This window comes from Phyllostomus discolor, chromosome 5, assembly GCF_004126475.2.
Source record: "Phyllostomus discolor isolate MPI-MPIP mPhyDis1 chromosome 5, mPhyDis1.pri.v3, whole genome shotgun sequence".
NCBI classification, from domain to species: domain Eukaryota; kingdom Metazoa; phylum Chordata; class Mammalia; order Chiroptera; family Phyllostomidae; genus Phyllostomus; species Phyllostomus discolor.
The window spans coordinates 153,782,645-153,803,795 of NC_040907.2; the positions used below are offsets into that span (position 1 = coordinate 153,782,645).

The window sequence follows — 21,151 nt, forward strand, 5'->3', positions numbered from 1 at the left end:
TAACTCAACATGCTTTCAGCTTTGGGTTTTCACCTATATATCTCCAAATAATGCCTCCGTGTGAACTTTTGGAAGTGGGTGCCTGGTCATATAGCAGTATTCCAATTTACCAACTTATTGTGGTATTTTTGTAGTTTACCTTGTGATTGCTATTCACAAACATTGAATTACTCAGAGCGAGCTCCGTCTTACAGCCATAACATAGCGTGCAAGACCAGCAAATTATGCATTTCCCTCATTTTCAATACTTATTGTTATATGTTTTTTTAATCCACCCCTTTTACAGACAAAACTTGCCAATGGCACTTCCAGCATGATTGTGCCCAAGCAGCGGAAGCTCTCGGCAAGCTATGAGAAGGAAAAGGAACTGTGTGTCAAATATTTTGAGCAGTGGTCAGAGTCCGATCAAGTGGAATTTGTGGAACATCTTATATCCCAAATGTGTCATTACCAACATGGGCACATAAACTCGTATCTTAAACCTATGCTGCAGAGGGATTTCATAACCGCTCTGCCAGGTATGTCTACGGGTGTCTGTGAGCCATTAATTTGCCTGGAAGATATGACAATGGTAATGGTACTGGATGTTCAGCGATACATCTCTGTTTTTAAAAATCTTTATGGGCTTGATTTTTACAAACTGAGTCCTTTCATCGTACCTTCTTGGAGTATAAATAAAAAAGTCAAACTCTGGAAACAGAAATTCTTCTTTTCCCTATTTTCTCCCTTTTTACCCACACACCAGTCAAGTAACATCTTTTCTGGTTTGAGATGTGTTTTAGTTTCAAGATATGTTAATTTGTTATACTTGGCTTTGGATTTCTAAGGGAGTTTATCAACAGATATTTAAATCGTAGGAATGAATAAGAAACCTTTTTGAGTATTTCAGAAAGGAGAGTATCTCAGGATATAAATTCTAGGCTTTGCAATCTCACTGTGCACAGTAATCAAATAGCTGTTGTGTGTGTATACAAATACACTGAAATAAACCGTGTGTGTGTGTACAAATACACTGAAGTATCCGTATATGCACACACACACACAAACTTAAAATGCTTTGTTTTGGGAGGTGCTGTGGTTGTGTTACTGAATGATGGTGGTCTAGGGCATGACGTAGGCAAAGTTTAAAATATAAAAATAAAATTTCCCAGAGCCCCACCATTCAAATAAAACTATTGATGGTGTTATTAATATTCTGGCATGTAGCCTTCTTGTTATTTCTAGGGTGTGCATGTGTGTGTGTGTTTCCTTCTAAAGCCAGGATCTTACGTGTATGTAACACTTTTTCTTAATATCTCTCTTAATGTATTTTCTAAGTATTCTTTAAAAACATTTTATTGAGATTAATTCTTTATTTCATTTAAAAAAATTTTTTTATTTAAATTGTTTTATTGTTGTTCAATTACAGTTGTCCGTATTTTCTCCCCGCCCCCTCTAAACCCACCACCTTCCCTTGCTTCCACCCTTCCCCTGCTTCCACCCTTCCCCTTGGTTTTTGTCCATGTGTTCTTTATAGTAGTTCCTGAAAACCCTTCTCCCCACTGTCCCCTCCCCTCTCCCCTATAGGATTCTCTGTGATGGTTAAAGCACATATTTAATCTCTTTATTGAACATTAAAGTAGTTTAAAATGTTTTTCCTATCATAAACAATTCGTGGTGGACATTCTTATATTAAGCAATCTTTTGGACATCCTAGGGAAAAATACCAGGGGTGGGATTCCTACATTAAAAAATGATGAGAATTTTAAGGCTTTTATTACATGCGCCAAACTATCGTCTAAGAAAAATATACCAACTGACACCTTCCCCAAAACTGTTTATTACCACTTTGCTTAATCTTTGCCAATTATAGTTTTTTTAATTTGTTTTTCCAAATTGTGATTTAAATTGCCCTTTAAAGCAAAAGAAATGCCTGTATATAACTTAGAAATAACCATTTTAAAGCTGAATTTGTACCTGTACCTTCTGTTAAGTAGAATAGGGTTCTGCCCCCTCATCACTCATCGGATTTTGTTTCAGCCGCAGGCCATCAGCTTTCTTTGTCCGAACAGCCCGTGTGTGCCTCAGTGCTGGGCTCTGCCCACTCGCTGAGACACGTTGCTGTCTCAAGCACGTGCCACTAAAAACTGAACAGGAGTTGATCGGACCAGTGTAGCCCTTTGCCTAATACTGATCCCTGGTGTGTATCTGCTGACCACTTTGTAAGATTAACTCATCAGTCTAATTCTTTACGTCCATTTTAACTTATAAACCTACATCATCTAGCTACATTTAGTAAACCAAACTGCTTCAAAAAATGCCTGTAATCCATTAATGTAATGGGTTTGTTGGGAGTGTTAGGTGAAATTACTTCCAAAGACTTATTATAGGGACATTGTGAAGGATCAGGAGCAATTTGACGGCAGCCATTAAAAGCACAGGAATAGATTTTGGAAACTTCTGATGGTGTAGAAAGTTTCAGTATAAAGATGCAGAAATTGTATCATCACTGTATTTTGCATGAGGAACTAATTATTATATCTTTAATTGGCTTATAATAATGTTCCTTTAATAAGAACGAGGTGATGGATGCCTCCATCTGCTTATGCTTAAATATGAACATGTGATGCCAGCCAAACAAGATTCATTTAATGCTTCCTTTTCTAAATCTGCTGAAAAATGTGACTGATATCTATACAATCTTTATAATTAGAATAATGCTTAACCACATTTGGATTGTTGTTAATGGCGTCCAAGTGTGTCTGTACAATTCAGGGGAAAGGCAAAAACGGAGTGTGGCCTTCTTTTCTGTTTATTAAGTTTGTGCCTGAGGGAGTCAGAGTTTGAAGGAGTCCTCCTGCACTATTTAAGTCTTTAGCAAACCTTCGATATGTAACCCATAAAGAGAAATAACCTCGAATGTTTTTTGTCTCACTTGTGAATTAGAACAGCAGCCAAAAGGTTTATTAGTGCGATCATCCTGTTTTATAGGGTCTGTTCCTTGGAGGCCTCGGTGCAGATTTGAGTGGTAGAGAATTTTAATTGGGAAGCCCTTCTGGTTTACACAGCCCAAGATCTGCTTGTCCACTGGTGTTTTTTTTTTTTTTTTGTCATTGTTGTTTTTTCCTGTACATTGCACAAAATAGACTGAAATTCTAACCAAGTTATCTGTGGGTCTGGGAAATTTTTTTATTTTTTTATTTTTGGTCAACTGTCATTTAGATTTTATAGCAGCAACTATTCTCAAATATAGTCTTTTTTTTAAACATCTGAAATTAAACTCATCCTTGAACTTAAACATACCTCTCTGTCTTCCCTCTCGGGATGTTCCTCTACCAATCTGTATTTCCTCCTTCTCTCCTTTCTGCATGCCCAAAATTCTATAACCCAGCACATTCTGACTTAGTGCCTCTCCCCCAGTACATTTAAAGGATATTTCTTTTACTGAACAGCTTTGGAACTGCAGCAGTAATAGAAACAGAATGAGAAATGGACCTAATATAGAGATTTGGGGGGGTCTGAATCACAGAGTTGGAGATGCCATCCATAGAACATCCCCTAGTGCTGAAATCCATACAGATAGATGTGAATTGTTTTCTGAAATCCTTTTTATTTTTAATGTCTTGGGGGGTTTGCTGGTTGTTAGCTTTAACTTCCTTATCTAAAGGAAGATAGAAAATACTGTTCGTTTCTGTAACCTTATGGAAAAATTATTGACACTCATTTGACCCAAGTCTGTGTGAAAAAGAAACTGGACCGCGCTAGAAACAGTAACGTGCCTTCATAGAATAGAAGCCGTCCTGTTTCAGAGAACCATTTGTAAAACATCACTCACCACCTCTGTTCTCTCTGCCTCCTCTCGCCACCAAAAGCTCGGGGTTTGGACCACATTGCTGAGAACATTCTGTCATACCTGGATGCCAAATCTCTGTGTGCTGCGGAACTGGTGTGCAAGGAGTGGTACCGAGTGACATCTGACGGCATGTTATGGAAAAAGCTCATCGAGAGAATGGTCAGGACAGATTCTCTGTGGAGGGGCCTGGCAGAACGGAGAGGGTGGTGAGCCTTTTAACTTTCTTACCGTTACAGAGCTTCGGGACCTGGCCGCGCAGCCATTGGAATATTGTTGAAAACCAGTGAAACCGTTTCTCATTTACTACAGTGATTTTGCTGGTTTATAGCAAAAAAAAATGTCAGAGTTGTTCAAGTACTCGGCAGTTTTTCTTCTGACCAATCACACATAAATGACATAATAATGTGTTCATGCTGCTTTGCAAAAAATAATGAAAAACTGACCAGCCCTCCTATTTAAAACATATTCTGTTCTCTGGGCAGAAACAGTACCCTGAAAAAGGGCTGAGGGGCAATTTATAAGGCAGGTAGATGCCTTTGAATCACAAAGAAGCCACCAGATTCAGCTTTCCCCTGAACCTGTCCAGAACAGATAATTTTCTCCTTCAGAAGATTCCTTGCCTTGAGCCCCTGCCTGTGGTGTTTTATCACCTTTGTAATCAAAATTATTTTTATGCCCAACTAGAATAAGAACTATAGCCATCAGAAGAGTGAAAAATGGAATTTGGTATAAATAATTGTTTCTTCATAAGACTCTTATATTTTCTCAAGATTTTACTGCTTAATCTTGAATTCCTTAAGGCAGTGTATTGTCAGCAGCCTGAGACCACAGCACTTCGTTGTTTCCTTACCAGAGCAGTACCGTTTCATGTGAACTTCTGGAAGATGCCTTCTATACATAATCTTCACTCAGAGGATGCCCCTAGAATGTCACTCTAAGAAAGTCAGGTGTAAATAGTTCTGTGAAACAAAGGTGCCGTTCAGTGCTGTAGCTGACCGGTGCGCGCCGGCAGGCGGGGCGTGCTCAGTGTCGGCCAAGCCGGGAGTCCCAGCTGTTGGTCTCGGGTCACACAGATTACAGAACAGCTCGGAGCGGAGGGCCAGCTCTTCTGAGCAATTTTCAGAAAAATGTACTTGACTCCCTTCCTTTTTTTATCTTTGAAATTAATTAATGTGTAATAAACAAAATGGCCTGCAAATATTTTACCAAGTGCTGCAAGAGATTTCTGTCATCCTGGCTGTTAGGAAGACTTTAAAATTTCTCTCAGATTTAATTAAAGGAAGCAAATATCAGACAGTTCTCTGTCTATTTAAAAATTGCATCAATGAAAGCATTTTGTTATGTCTCCTTCCCAAATGTGGTTTTTTTATTCTCACTTCACAATATAGAAAAATAGAAACCTTATCTTTCATAGCTTATTTCATATTTTGGAAATAAACTCTTACAGCAGGAAAAAGCAAAATAGTATATAGTTATGTGGCATTCAAAGTCCATCATTTTGTTAAGCTTGCCAAGACCAGCCTTGCAAATAGAGCAGGCAGCCACTTGCATGGGAAAATGTTAGGGCAGCTAAGAATGTTCCCCTACCCCTGGGGGGTAAAAGAAAAGAAAAGAAACTCTCCTCCAAATAACTTTTGACTTGAAATTTCTGTTACAGAGATTCATTCCCATAGCTATAAAGGTTTTGTTCCCTGTTAAAATACATCTAGTTCCCATTTGGACTGTAAAAGACAGTGAACCTTTATCAGACACTGAGAGTTTACAAAGTCTTTTTTGAAGATAGGGAGAACGGGAAATACATGGGCAGATTTTGGCAGATGTGTGTGAAAATGCCGGAGATAAACACAGGTTTCACAGTTTTGCTTACGGTTGACACTAAACAGCAAGGTCTATCCCATAAGCTATAAGGGGGGAGGGGGGAGATTATTGGAGAGGTGGCTGTTTGGCCTTTCAAAAGGGGTGTGTAAAGGTACAACAGAGAAACAATCCAGGATCCAGCTTTTTCACTCTGTCCCCGTCTCTTCAACCACAGGAACCCACTCCTGCTCCTTGAGCATCTGTCAGGGTTCTGACTCTATTCCTTTGTTTTGGGCCGTATTTATCATGTTAGCTTGATACAGCCCCATGGAATTACAAATATTTGTCTTTGGTACCCCATGAAGACCTCTTCCAGTATGCCCTTGATTTTCTGTGGCTGTTTCTATGTTGCCTTTCTTCCTGTGTTGGCAGCTTCCTCCCACTTTTTAAAAAAATTTAGCCTATGATCAGTCTTTCATTTTATTCTTCAAGTTATCTTACTGAACCTACTATATCAGTAAAGTCTTTCTGTTACACCTTTCCCCAAATGCTGTCTTTGATAGTTCTGTCCATTTCTTCCAACCATAAATAAATAAATAAATAAATAAATAGTTTTCTAATAAAGCTTTTGGTTTAACTTCTACTTTGCTGTTATAATTTATATCTGGATGAATTTGACAGTCTGACTCTATGGCATGAATTCTGTCAGTTTCTCTCTTGAGTAATACTGAACATGCTCTCTCCTCTCAGTAATGGCAACTCTTAAAAATATAATAAAAGATAACCTGGGAAAAGTCCATTTTCTTAATCTGTAGATCACATTTGTGATAACATTCTGAGCTTAATATTTAGCGTTTATCAGGCCCTCACACTCTCAGAGGCTCTCGGCAACTCATGTAGCAGCGGCCCCTGTTGTCAAAGAGCTGCCATCGCAAAAGGTTTTGACTTACAACATAGACTGGGGAGCCAGTTTTGAATACCTGGCCACCCTTTTTGGTAATCCCTTTGATTTGAAGAAATTCAGATACTTTAGCAAGTCATGGTAACTACAGTGCAGTAGAAGGTGAGACCTAAGGTTGACACAATTTCTCTTCCCTTAGGTGTAGAGTTCCATTGCTTACAAAGAAAATCCTAGGGTGTCTGTGTGTGACCAGAGATTGAAAGGAAGACAGAAGTCGCTAAGGAATAGTGGGCATTGAGTTGCAACAAAGTGGTTAAGGTATGGGATCTGAAGTCAGACTTCGATTCAGATCTCAGCTCTGCCCACTAGCTCTGTGACCTTGGCAGGTTACTCAACCCCCTGACATTTGACTTCTTTATCTGTGCAATTAATACAGTGATTCCTACCTCATTTAATGATGTTGGAGTTGAAATTATGATAATTATTAACCAGATTTAGAATATCTTCATTCAAAATCTATTGTTTGCCTGCAATGTGTTTCTAGAATAAGACTATTTAGAGAAGAGTACCTTTAATCCAGAATTATTTCAATGTATCTTATTTAGCCCTTTTCTTTATGTTGGTGTATCCTGTTGCTTGATCCTTTGTCCCTTTTTAAAAACTATTATTTTAGCTTCTCCTTTGCAGATTTTTAAAAAAGGTTTTGTTTATTTAATTAGAGGGGAAGGGACCTGGCTGGCATCCCGGGCATGTGCCCTAACTGGGAATCGAACCAGTGACCTTTTGGTTAGCAGGCCGGCATGCAGTCCACTGAGCCACACCAGCCAGGGCTCCACCGCAGATTTCCCTCTCTGTATTAACACACAAGTCAGAGCCCGCAGCTACTTTCCTGATAGGAAATTTCCTCAACTAATTTTCAAGGTGTATAATAGGAAGAGGGCAGGGGAGAAATGCTCCTGGAGACATCGAACAATTAATTATATTGTAATGGAGCTATAGAGGGAGGAGTGGATGACTGGCCCAGAGAAAACATGATTTCTCTGGTGCCAGGATTACACTCAGAGGCATTTCTGCCTATCTCCACTTTGCAAGGCACGGTGCCAGTGAGAACAGCAGTTAGTACACCCATAGTGGGGTTTACTAGCTTCCACACCGTGTTTGGTGGGTTCTTAACTTCAGGATAAGGAATTAAATTTTTTACCCAGCAGGAAGTGATTGCCATTTACTGATTTTTTTTGTAGCAAAGATCTAGCTTGGGATATGAGTATTCCAAAGATGTGCTGTCATAAGGAAGGAGATGCTAACAAATGTTGCTCACTGGAATCAAGGAAAGGCAGTAAAATGCATGTATGTATGTATGTAGCCAGGAACACACCTGTGAAAGTCAATTTCATGCCTTAGATTTGACAGCACAATGCTTTTAGGCATTTCTTTTCATCTTCCATACCTGCTTCTGAACACTCCTGTGATCCCTTTGTTTTCTGGGCAAATGAACTGAATTGCTCTTTTTAAATCATAGCTACACTTGTTACCAGCTAGCAGCCGGGGTGCCCGAGTTGCCACCATACCTTAACCTACATAAATGAAAACAAAAAAGTATTCTCCGTGACAGAGGCATTCCTGCTGCCCATGATGCTATGCTCCACTCACTAGCACAGCTTTCCTCAGTGAAGTAAGACCGTGGGGCATGCACCTAGTCCAAGGGGAGGGGTCACCATCACACAGAAAATTCTCAAAAGATAAGGCCAATAAGTCTGTTAGTCCAGAGGTCTGGTAGACCAGCGGGTGAACTATGAGTATTTCATTTATCCATTGGCATTATAATATTCCTGAAGACCTGATACACACATCTTCTACACTGGAAATCACCGTGTTTCACACAAAAACCAGTTGATGTTGGCCCAGTTCCTTAGAGCCCAGAAAGTCACTCCTTGACGTGGGACTCCTGAAATCAGACTTAACGTCACACCTCTCCGGGCTAGTTAAGGAGATACATGGAACGGTAACTGTGAAAATACTTTGAAGAAATATGAAGCTTCCTGTGAATGCATAATACTATGATTTTTACTGGGAAATATTTGTTGTTTTTTAGGGGACAGTATTTATTCAAAAACAAACCTCCTGACGGGAATGCTCCTCCCAACTCTTTTTACAGAGCACTTTATCCTAAAATTATACAAGACATTGAGGTAAGAATCTGTGTATATTTGGGTATTTACCAAATACTAGAGAATCAACAACAATCTTCAGTGACAGCATTGTTACAGCGAACTTGCTTTAAGGTTTATGGATGTGGGTCAAAAAACAGTTTCTCGGTAAGAGACTAGAGTAAGTAAAATACAGTAAATTGCTAGGCAGAAATTTGTGTTTAAAAGTTGTTTACTAATAAATAGGTGAGAGAGAAAGACTATGATGTCTTCACATAACAGCAAAGAGACTGCTAAAGTTGCACTCTTAACCTGATACTCAGATACCTTCTGAATTGAGCCTCCATGGAAGTTCACTGGTAGAAATGGCCGCCACGCAGGTAGGAAGAGCCCTGAGCACATACCTCAGGAGGTTCGTAGCTTGCCCTCCTTTGGAGAGTAGTCTCTTTCCACCAGGTTTATTATTTAATTGGATGAATTGTATGCAGGAGAGTTCTAGGAAATATATGTTTAATTACCAATGGAGAAATATTTTATAAGTTTCAATAGTGGCTTTTTTATAACAATTTTTTCGTTTGTCTTAAGTTCTATATAGCCAGTAGAGTGAAGCCTTGAGCACTTATCATTGGTTTAGTGCTGGTCCTTTCTTAATTACTGCCTCTTTCCTGTTCCTTCTTCTCAGACGATAGAATCTAACTGGAGATGTGGAAGGCACAGTTTACAGAGAATCCACTGCCGAAGTGAGACAAGCAAAGGAGTTTACTGTTTACAGTATGATGATCAGAAGATAGTCAGCGGCCTTCGAGACAACACTATCAAGGTGAGTTTTCTTCAGCTGTGGGATGGTAGCTGAAGAAGCGAGGGCGATCACATTCATAAAACTATCCAAAGCATAAATTCTAAGTGTCATTTCCAGGAAGGAAGTTAGCATTTTAGATTCTTTCTAGTCCCAAAGCCAAAATCATTTCCCTAAAGGACAGATACCTGCTTCCCCCAGGAGAGCATCCCAATAGATTGCTAAATTTTCTTCTTGAACTGCACTGAATGGGCTATTACTCTTGGCCCTCACATAATTATAGGCTACCCCTGTTCCTTAATGAAAAGGATAAAGTCTGCATTAGTACCGTAGCCACGTATATGTAGGTGCTTAGCTATACTGAGAGAAAAGAATGCATTCCACACTACTCTGGGCTTTGATTCTTTTGGGGAATCAAACACATAATAGACCCAGCAAGTCTCTGCACCATCCCATTATCACAGTGATCAAAAGGATCTTGTTTGCCATCCTAGATCTGGGATAAAAGCACGTTGGAATGCAAGCGAATTCTCACAGGCCACACGGGTTCTGTCCTGTGTCTCCAGTATGACGAGAGGGTGATCATAACTGGATCATCGGATTCCACGGTCAGGTAGAAAATTTCAAATGTTCCTTTGAACTCTGAAATATCAGATGTGCTCTGTTCTTTGTCATAGATAGTAGCTCTGTGTATATCTGCATGAACACAGTTCTGAAACTTCATAACTAAAGAAGAATAAGCCATCAGCTCCCCCCATCATTGTGTCAGTCTAGAACTAGAAAACTTGAATTAGGAATGCTTAAGGTAAGTTTACATTTTTGTACATTTAAGGAACTACACAGCCTGTTTTAATTTGCGGTAATCATCCATTATAAAAACTTGGTAAACCTTGCCTTCCTCACAAAAACCACTTCACAAGGGAATGACGTGACAGGAATGAAGCCTTCCTTTCAGGTAGTTATAGCCACAGTGCAGGCGTGCGGTCTCTCTTTTAAAATGTGTATAGGTGAGCAGTGCTCTCCCTTCGCCAGCCCCTCCCCTGCTGTCCCTGCAGTTTTTAATTGCAAGCTTCACTCAGGGAGGGGCCTTCAATTTCCAGAGGCATTAGTGATTTGATGACACAGCCATTATGCTGCTGGAGTCCAGTGCAGCTTGAGTTCTGGGTACCAGAAGCGCTGCTGGAAACCTCTGCTAGGAATTTTGCCTTAAGCTAAAGGATTTAGCAAACATAATGCATCAAAAGTAACTTTTTTTTTAAATAGGGAGGAAAAAGCAGTTAACTGCATTGTTAGATTCTCTGAAGTTAAATGTTTACCATTCCCAGTTATCCTCTGTGAATAGAAAAGGCTGTTCTTGTTTCTTGTCTTGACTTAAAGGCATTGCAAACTCCATTCTTATAGTTATCGACATTTAACATTTATTGGTGCATGTGGAGTGCCTCAAGGAAGCTGAAGCAGTGTAAAGGCTATCATCATATATAGGATAAAGGAAAAAATGATTTTCTGAAAAAGGGTGGTTAAACTGGAAAAGGAAATAAAAATGTGTTATAAAAAACAAAGTAAATATACAAAAATAGAGTAATCAAAGTCAAATACTGTATTTCGTCACACAAAATTCTCAAGCTATCCAAGGGTCCCATGCTCTGCCGCAATGCCCATACTTACAGTGGGTAGCTATTCTTGATCCCAGCCCCCATTCAAAGCACAGAAGTAGGGCTTAGACTTAGGATCCAAGTAATCTTGGACCTTGACCTCCGGTGAAATCTCAGATCCAAGATCATCAAACTCAAATTCATAGTACTAACTAAATCAGTCTGTTACAGAAGCTTCTTGGCCTATATCAGTTCTAGTTCCTGAGGACTAATGCTCCTATTATTAATCAGATTCCCAATTTGAAATGTATCTTATTAATGGCATCAGATTGAATGTCAGAAGCTTTATAATAATCTTGAGATCTGTGTCCAGTTAATAGGTGATGGTGGCTGCTATCTCATTCCTACTCCCACACTTGCCCACATTTCAAGTAGTGTGTCTTAAGCATTCCACATTGACAGCATCCCATCTTCTTCCTTTTCCCACTTTCCCAATGCAGCCCTCCACCTACCACCACCTGGTGGCCCACCCATACTCTGTACCTCAGCTCAACTTACAAGCTGCAGAAGAAGAATAGGGTGTAGTACTATGAACATGGAGCAGGAGGGATGGGAAGTGCGATGGTCAAATACTGGTCATAGATTGTAGCATCAGTACCATCAAAATTTCAGATAGCCTTCTTAATGTTGTTTGTTCCAGGGTGTGGGATGTAAATACAGGTGAAATGCTCAACACGTTGATTCATCATTGCGAAGCAGTTCTGCACTTGCGTTTCAATAATGGCATGATGGTGACCTGCTCCAAAGACCGTTCCATTGCTGTATGGGATATGGCCTCCCCAACTGACATCACCCTCCGGAGGGTGCTGGTTGGACACCGAGCTGCCGTCAACGTTGTAGACTTCGACGATAAGTACATTGTTTCTGCATCTGGAGATAGGACTATAAAGGTAAAAGACATCTGCAGTAAGTGCCCAGCTTAGGATTAGGGGAATCATGTGAAAACCTGATCGAGGGCTATTTAATATTTACTTCATATACGAGTCTATGTGTAAAAAGGCAATGAATGAGACAAGTTATGTGACCATTTTTTTTAAGATTTTATTTATTTATTTCTAGTGAGAGGGGAAGGGATGTAGAAAGAGAGGGAGAGAAACATTAGTGTACAAGAGAAACATTGATCAGTTGCCTCGCACGTGCCTCCAACTGGGGACCTGGCGTGCAACGCAGGCATGTGCCCTAACCAGGAATTGAACCAGCAACCTTTTGGTTTGCAGGACAATGCCCAACGCACTGAGCTATACCAGTCAGGGCAAGTTGCATGACAATTTTGGTTAGGTATTTTATTATCTAAATCAGCAATTTTCAACCCAAGAATTTTTGAAACATGCAATACCTGACTAATCAGGGGCACTAACCTCTTTTCCCTTAGATGATCAAATTAAAAAATGACAATAGCCAATATAACAATAGCTACCTGGTATGAATGAATCAAAATTACACCTATTTTTATTTTGTCAGATCATCAAATTTTTTTTTTTGGTGTGCTGCAGAATTTTAGTAGTTAGCTTGTGTGCCGTGAGATGAGAAAGGCTGACACCTGGTGAATGGTGAGTGTGAAAAGGGCAGGGGTAGATTTAGGTTCAAGACAATGTGTCTGTAAGAGCAGAATAACACGATGAGAGTAATCAGTTTGAGGAATCCTCATGTGAGAGCAGCGAGCTCCAAATTAGCCCTATATTACCGTGAATTGAATTTATTGGTTTGGTTTGGTTTGGTTTGAGAAGTTGACTTTGTTCAGTCCTATTTTCTGCTTCTCCAAGACTTCACTATCCATATGTTTAACTAGTGAAAGCATCAAATCAATTGCCAAATGCCATTTTCTGTCTCAGGTGTGGAACACAAGTACTTGTGAATTCGTAAGGACCTTAAACGGACACAAACGTGGCATCGCCTGTTTGCAGTACAGAGACAGGCTAGTGGTTAGTGGCTCATCTGACAACACTATCAGGTGAGCAGCAGGTGCCCTTGTGCAGGAGGGATTGATATCATCCTGCCATCCATGTTGTGCACAGTTCAAATGAATCTTCAACTGTGTTATGTTTATAATAAAATGTTTTTCCTTTCTGTAGCTTCTTGCAGGTCAAAAGTTTTCCGTAAGCAGGCAGGCAGCACAGCAAAGCTTTTTGTTGATGTATTAACATCCTGTAATAGTTTTATCACTAGATAGACCTATTTAAAAGGTACTGCTTGAATAAGGAAGTGGGCAAGAGAGATAAGCAGATTTGGTTGAAAGCCCTTCTCTTTAAATTTCACCTGTCTACCATTGGAAAATGCTAACAAATAGCTAAAGGCCGTTTCTCTCTGCCACTGGTTTTTTGTGTTTGTTTGTTTGTTTGTTTGTTTTTTTAAGGAACAGGATTTGTTTCCCTACTAGAAATTGTTCATTTTGTTTTCTTAGCATCATATATTTGTCCAGGGAGTCACCAGTCTTTGAAATTATAAAGAATCCACAAATTGAAGTATTTTTGGTGTTTCCTCTTCACAAAGATGGGTGACACAGATATGAATTGTATTTGGATGATTTATCAATCCTCTCTGTTCCTTCGGAGAAGTACTAAGAGGATGAAAAGCCCATAAAAAAAACAGCTATTATTGTATCTAAGGAGATTATCATTCCTAGAAATCATTTGGATCAGTGTGAAAGCATATAGTTTTTGTCTATTAGTATATAAAAGTCACTGAGAACCTACTTGGCACTACCATTGTATGAGAAAGACTGTCCTGGGCAGCGAGCGAAAGCAGCGAGTGTCCTCAGTGAAAGGGACGGACGTGCTTTGTGAGGGCAGGGTGCACTGACGCTCTTCACCTCGTTCTTACGGTGGTTTCAGGAAGCATTACTTTTCTTAGCTGGTCATTTTCTTCACAGGCAACTGTGTGCATTGAATTCATCCTTTTTATGCCTTGGAGACCCTGGTTACAGAATTACATAAAACATTGCGCTTTGAAAATACATACTGTGTTTGAACTTAAATCATACGTATTTCTACCTGACTTATATGGCAGAAAGGAAATAAATTACATTGGAAGCAGTACATTTTTGTGTGGGTCTTGATTTATTTTATTTTTGTGGATTTTTAAAGAAAAAAAACATTGAAGAACATTATTTTAACATTCCAAGCTTTGGAAAGAAGAAATGAAAATTCACTTGACTCAATTTTCTTTTCCAGATTATGGGACATAGAATGTGGTGCATGTTTACGAGTATTAGAAGGCCATGAGGAATTGGTGCGCTGTATCCGATTTGATAACAAGAGGATAGTTAGTGGGGCCTATGATGGGTGAGTTTGTGTCTGCATCTGACCCCCTCCTGCTACAGGATGTCCAACATCGTAGCTGTTCCCTGTCTCTGACAGGTTGTAGGTGGGCCCGCTGCCGTGGCTCTGGTCCGACCTCTGCATTCACCTCTCCTTTGTTCACTCTTCTCCAAAACACTCTGCCCAGTTATTTAATTGCACTTGTTTGCTCATGATTTTTATTGATATTTGGGGTTTAGGTCATATATTTGTCTGTTTTTCCCTATATTCCAAAGAGCTGGACAAATCCAGTATAACAGACTATGCATATAAAATAGTGACTGACTAATAAATTAATACATGGGAGGGCGATATCGATAGGGCTTAGTGTGGTAGGACCTTAAATTCTGATATCTTTGAATGATTCCAGAAAGTACAGCTCCCTTTACTTCTAGCATTTCAGGTATAATAAGTTCAGTAATCTTTATTTTATTCCATCTAATTTCCAGTGAGTATAGAATCCATTCATGTTGTGGATGGATCCCACATCTAGCAATGCCAAGCACATAGCACATTCTTACAAGAGTATATTTGCTTATGAAGGACTCTTTATCATTTCATCTTGTCAAGGTGCCTGATTTGGGGGAGTAGAAAGTTACAGTCACATATTGGCAGCTTTTTAAATACCAGAAACTAACTTAACAGCGTTATCTTAGCGTATGAACTGACTGCGCTGCCATGTGAAGACAGTTCAAGCACGGGACGTGCAGCAGGCCTGCCTCTCCGGCTCGGGGTCAGCCACCGTGCCCGTGCCCTCGGCTCACGGCTCGGGCTGTGCTGCCAGGTGCCGGCAGGGGCCACGCTTATGTTTCCTCACTCCCGTGGCTTTGGTCAGTACCCACCTTTCTTGGGTTTTGTCTGTTATTTATCATAAAGAGACATGACCTATAATTAACTTTTAGAAGGGCTAAATTTTTCTTATTTAAATCAATATGAGGATTTGTTTATATAAGCTCCAAAACTCTTTAAATGGACCCAGTCCTCTGGTACATGTGACCTGTGCCATTCTTAGAACTGACCAAAAAGATGCCTCAGAATTATAGGTTTCTAGGTCTAAGTGATCTTTTATATTATTAAAAAGTCTAATGTGTAAGGTCTGCCCTGAGCCCCAAAGTGTGGTGTAACTTCACCATTCAGTGTCTTTGTCAGCTTTGTTAGAGCTAACCTGTTTCTCGTTTTTAGGTTAATCACATCCCTTTCCCCCTGTTAAGACCAATAACCTCTATTCAAGAATGAATATCAGAACCAAGTCTTCAAAACAAAAAAGTCTTTTATATTCCTATGAGCTGCGTTTATCATATAAACTGTATTCACCATACATGTTTATCGCCATGACATTTTGCCATTCTTCCTGTGCTCCCTTAATTTTGCTTTTGACAAAGACTTTTGTCCCTTTTTGATCTGTAGAAAAATTAAAGTGTGGGATCTTGTAGCTGCTCTGGACCCCCGTGCTCCCGCAGGGACTCTCTGTCTGCGGACCCTTGTGGTAAGTCTTCCTGTGTGAAGGGAGCTGGGGAGTGGGAAGGAGAAGTTAAACATTGATGTGCTGTGGAATATGGATCTAGGTTCGATAGATAGAACCTCACAAAACCTACTGTTAAGTGGAAAGGCAGCCAATACATGATGATAAAATATGTTTATAGAGCACCTTTCTTGCAAAAGCGCTTTAGAGACCATATATGGAGAGAAATGTGGCAGCTGTTGAACAGCTGCACAGCAGCTCTACACATCAGTGCAGCACAGGAAGTGAAGGAGAATTCTGTGTCCACCAGAAGCAGTAGGGGGCACCTAGGGAGAAGGAATGTAATTACTCAAACTGGAGCCTGTCCAGAATCTGAGGACCGGCACACCGGTGCCTACAGGAAGTGCCATGGGAGTCTGCGTGAGCCCCGGTCAGGCCCTTATTTCTGCGTCCTACTCAAGGCCTGCGCTGCCAGCAACTCGAATCCCAGCTTCTTTGCTCCTTGTATGCCCCCTTGCCTGGACATCTTGACATTTTGGGAAAAAGTGACTCAAAAGGACTAATGTCACTTTCAGAGCCACTAAATTCTTTATCATGGTGTTTGCCAAAGGCCTGTATTAGAAAATGTCCTAAAGTTAGAAGCTGCTTCCATCAGGAAAAGATTAGGTGGGGCTCTGTGGAAGACTGAGTCTTCTGCAAGGGGAGAAGATGAGAGCAAGCATTTGAAGCCCCAGTATTCTGGATCCTGGCTCAACATTTAGGCAGTCTCTGCTCTGGAAAAGAAAAAGATACATTTCTTTATCTTCCTTGTTGGAATTAAAGTGCATTCTTTCAGTACCAGGCATGCTTTACCTTCACATTTCACATGTTTTTTAAAATGTGTACTGTTACTCATTTACAGTTAACCTAAATCTAGTTTCTAAAGTATAATTTACAGCCCTGGCTGTTGTGGCTCAGTGGGTTGGGCACTGGCCTGCAAACCAAAAAATCACTGGTTCGATTCCCAGTTGCCTGTCCCTGGTTAGGGGCATGTAAGAAGCAACCTATATCCATGTTTCTCTTGCACATCGATGTTCCTCTCCCTCTCTTTCTCCCTCCCTTCCCCTCTCTCAAATAAATAAAGTAGATAGGTAGATAGATAGATAGATATTCCTCTGAAAGAAAACTAAATGGGGAAAAATGGTAGGTTTAAAAAAATAAAGTATAATTTACATACAGCAAAATTTGTCCATCTTAGTGTACTTTAAAAAAATGATTGATTATGCTATTACAGTTGTCCTGATTTTTTTCCCCTTTGCTCCCCTCCACCAGCACTCCCCACTCCCTCAGGCAGTCCCCTGCTCTTGTTCACGTCACAGGTCACTCATGATAAGTTCTTTGGCTACTCCCTTTCCTACACTGTGCTTTTTATCCCCATGGCTATTCGGTAACTACCTATTTGTACCTAATCCCCTCACTTCTCACCCATTCTCCCACAACCCCCTCCCATCTCTTTATCTTTAACCTTTGGCATTTTACTTATGGCGTGTCTTGGGTGGGCCTCTTTGTGCCCATCTCGTTTGGGACTCTCTGTGCTTGGAGTTGTATATTTCCTCCACCAAATTAGGGAGGTTTTCCTTCATTATTTTTTCAAATAGATTTCCAATTTCTTGTTCTTTCTCTTCTTCTGGCGCCCCTTTGCGAATATTGGAATGCTTAAAGTTGTCCCACGAGCCATTTACACTGTCCTTGATTTTTCGGATTCTTTTTTTTTTTTTTTCTTGTTCTGATTGGTTGTTTTTTGGTTCCTTATGTTCCAAATTATTGATTTGATTCTCAGCTTCATCTACTCTACTGTTGTTTCCTTGTAAATTGTTCTTTATTACATTAATGTATCCTTCATTTCTGACTAGATCTTTTTTATTCTGTTAATATCCTCACTAAGTTGCTTGAGCATTCTTATAAGCAGTGTTTTGAACTCTGCATCTGATAGATTGTTTATCTCCGTTGTGTTTAGCTCTTTTTCTGGAGTTTTGATCTGTTTGTTCATTTAGGCTATGTTTCTTTGCCTCCTCGTTTTGGCATCCTCCCTGTGTTTGTTTCTGTGTACTAGGTAGAGCTGTTTTGACTTGGTGTCTTGGGACACCAAGCCTAATATAGTAGCCTAATATAGTAGGTGTCTTGTAGGGTCCAGTGGCACAACCTCCTCCATCACCCAAGTTGGGAACTCGAAGTATGCCCTTCATGTGGGCTGAGTGCTCTTCTCTTGTATGTAGTTGAGCCTTGGTTGCGGTTGGTAAATCAATGGGAGAGATTTACCCAGGTTAGTCAGCTGCAGTGATTGGCTGTGACCACTGACCACCATCCTCCACCCTCTGTGGAGAATCATCCATGCAGGAGCAGGGTGGTGGTGCTCCAACATGTCTGTAGCTTCCCCCTGGATGTGCTGACCCTGTGGGTTTACAGGGTGGTACAGGCCAAAGTCAGCCCCGACCTGTGTTTTCCCTGGGGCCACCCTGCCTGAATTATAAAGCAGTCTGAGATGGCTGCTATTTGTACTGGGCTTGGAGATTCTCAGGCTAAGTCTACTGTGAATGTAGACTGCTAGTTCCAGACCTGGGGCTCACTGAGGCCAGCTGTTGCTTGTTTGAGGGGATTTAGGAAGTTACAGAACACAAGCCAAGACCAGCCATTTATATAGAAGATCATCCTAGGTGGGCACATGATTTGGGTGGGGCAGAGTCTCTGGGGATCTCCAAGGTAGGTCAAACAGTGTGAGCCAGGTGGTTGTCTGACTTCCATTCAACTCGATTTCTGTCGGTTCTGAGCAATGATTGTTCTATATTTTAGTTGCAATTTTTTTGTGGTTGTGCAAAGAGGTGGGCCATGTCTGCCTATGCTACCACCTTGACATGAAGTCTTTTATTGCACTTCTGTGAACTGTTCAGATGTGTATACACCATAATCGAGTTATAGAAAATTTCCAATGTCTCCCTAAAATGATGTTCCTTAGAATCACCCCTAGCAACCATTCATCTGATTTCTATTTCTGTACTTTTGCTACCTTATGAATGTCATATAAATTAAATCACATAGTATGTAGTGTTTTGCCTTTGGCTTATTTCACTTTATTTAATATTCATCCATGTTATTGCCTGTATTAGAACTTTGTTCTTTTTTATTGCTAAGTAGTATTCCATTGTATAGATAAACCAGTTTGTTTATTCGTTTATCAGATTAAGGACATTTGGAATGTTTACAGTTTTGGATGATACTGAAAACATTCCCATACAGGTTTTTGTATGTACATATTGTTTTCATTTCTCTCGAGTAAACACCTAGAAGTACAATTCTGGCTCCTATGATAAGTGTATGTTTAAATTTGAAAGAACTACTAAGCTATTTTCAAAGTGTCATTTTGGGAGTTTACAAATAAATGCATGCCATTTTAGATTTCCACTGACAATGTATGAGAGACTCATTTATCCGCATCCTTGATAGCACTTGTTATTGTCAGGTTTTTTTCAGTTATAGTCATTTTAGTGAATTGTAGTGGTTATAGTTTTAATTTGCATTTTGTGATAATTTATTTATTTATTTTCCTATTCCTCTTTTGTGAAGTATCTGTTCAAATCTTGTCCTCATTTATTGAGTTGTCTTAAGTTTTTGAAAACAGATTTATTGAAATATAATTGACATACAATGAAGTAGACATTAGACATATTTAAAGTATACAACTTAATAATTTTAACCTATGTACATACCCATGAAACTACCACTTCAACCAAGATAATGAACTTACCCTCCTATGTAATCCCTCCTTCCCATTCCACTCACTTCCCCCTGCTCCAGTCCCCAGGCAACCATTGATCTGCTTTATGTCAATTATGATTAGTTTGCATTTTCTAGGGTTTAATTAATGGAATCAAAAAAGAGTGTGTACTCTTTTTTTGCTTCTTTTCATTAAGCCTAATTATTTTGATATTCACCCATGTTGTTAATGTATGAGTAGTTCATTGCTGAGTGGTGTTCCGTTGTATAATTATACCACAATTTATCCATCTGCCAGTTGATAAAAATTTGGATTTTTTCCAATTTATGATTATTACAAATAAAGTTTCTATAAACATTATGTGTAAGTCTTTATGTGACTGTATACTTTCATTTCTCCTGGGTAAATCCTAAGAGCAGAATTGCTAGATCATATGATAAATATATGTTTAATATTTTTAGACACTGCCAAACTGTTTTCCTGTACCATTTAACATTACAGACAACAGCGCATGAGAGCGCCCCACATCCTCGCCAGTGCTCAGTGTAGAGTCTTTTTTTAATCTGAGTCATTCTAGTAAGCGTCTCATGGTACCTCATTGTGACCTTAATTTGCATATCCCTAGTGTTAATAATGTTGAACATTGTTTCATGTGTTTATTTGCCATTCATATATCTATTTTGGTAAAGTATCTGTTTGAATCTTTGCCCATTTTTTTTAATTGGGTGGTTTTCTTATTATTGAGTTTTGAGATTTCTTTATATATTCAGGATACTCATTTTTGTTTTTTCATTGTCTTAAAAGAATCTTTTAAAACAGAAATTGTTAATTATTTTAAGGGTTTTATTTATTTATTTTTAGAGATGGGGGGAGGGAAGGAGAGAGGGAAACATCAGTGTATGGTTGCCTCTTGAGTGTCCCCTACAGGAGACCTGGCCTGCAACCCAGGCATGTGCCCTGACTGGGCATCAAACTGGTGACCCTTTGGTTCACAGACCTGCACTCAATCCACTGAGCTACACCTACCAGGGTAGAAATTCTTAATTTTGATTAAGTCCAATGTATCAACTTTGTCTATTATGGTTTGCTATTTGATATTATATCTCTGAAAAAAAACTTTGCCTAATCCAAAGTCACAAGGATTTCCCTTGTGTTTTCTTTAGAAGTTGTATAGTTTTAGTTTTTACATTTTGGTCTATGATTCATTGTTAGTTAACTTTTGTAGATGGTGAAAGGTATAGGTCAAAGTTCGCATAGCTATCCAGATATTCCAGCACCATTTATTCAGAGCTGTCCGTTTTCCTCTGACTTGCCTTTGCAGCCTTTTCAAAAACCAATTGACCATGTGTGTATGGGTCTACTTATGAACTTACTCAGTTCCATTGATCTTTTTGTCTATTTGTTTGTCTTTGTCTTGATGTCAGTGTCATATTATCTTGGTTACTGCAGCTTTTTAATAACTCATGAATTCTAATAGTGTAAGTCCCACCCCTCACCCCCCAAAAATAAATGTGCTG

The 21,151-nt window shown here is 39.6% G+C and overlaps 1 protein-coding gene across 7 annotated transcripts in view; it reads left to right on the forward strand.

Moving 5' to 3' along the window:
• The window catches only part of BTRC (beta-transducin repeat containing E3 ubiquitin protein ligase), a 212,962-nt gene that overhangs the window by 181,645 nt on the left and 10,166 nt on the right, over nucleotides 1–21,151 (forward strand). For all 7 annotated transcript variants that reach the window (XM_036027179.1, XM_036027180.1, XM_028511781.2 and 4 more), the window contains 9 exons: nucleotides 287–518; nucleotides 3,852–4,038; nucleotides 8,623–8,719; nucleotides 9,360–9,497; nucleotides 9,968–10,086; nucleotides 11,766–12,015; nucleotides 12,958–13,076; nucleotides 14,296–14,406; nucleotides 15,829–15,907. In XM_036027179.1, coding sequence (XP_035883072.1) covers nucleotides 287–518; nucleotides 3,852–4,038; nucleotides 8,623–8,719; nucleotides 9,360–9,497; nucleotides 9,968–10,086; nucleotides 11,766–12,015; nucleotides 12,958–13,076; nucleotides 14,296–14,406; nucleotides 15,829–15,907 — 1,332 coding nt within the window. The remainder of the gene's footprint in view (nucleotides 1–286; nucleotides 519–3,851; nucleotides 4,039–8,622; nucleotides 8,720–9,359; nucleotides 9,498–9,967; nucleotides 10,087–11,765; nucleotides 12,016–12,957; nucleotides 13,077–14,295; nucleotides 14,407–15,828; nucleotides 15,908–21,151) is intronic.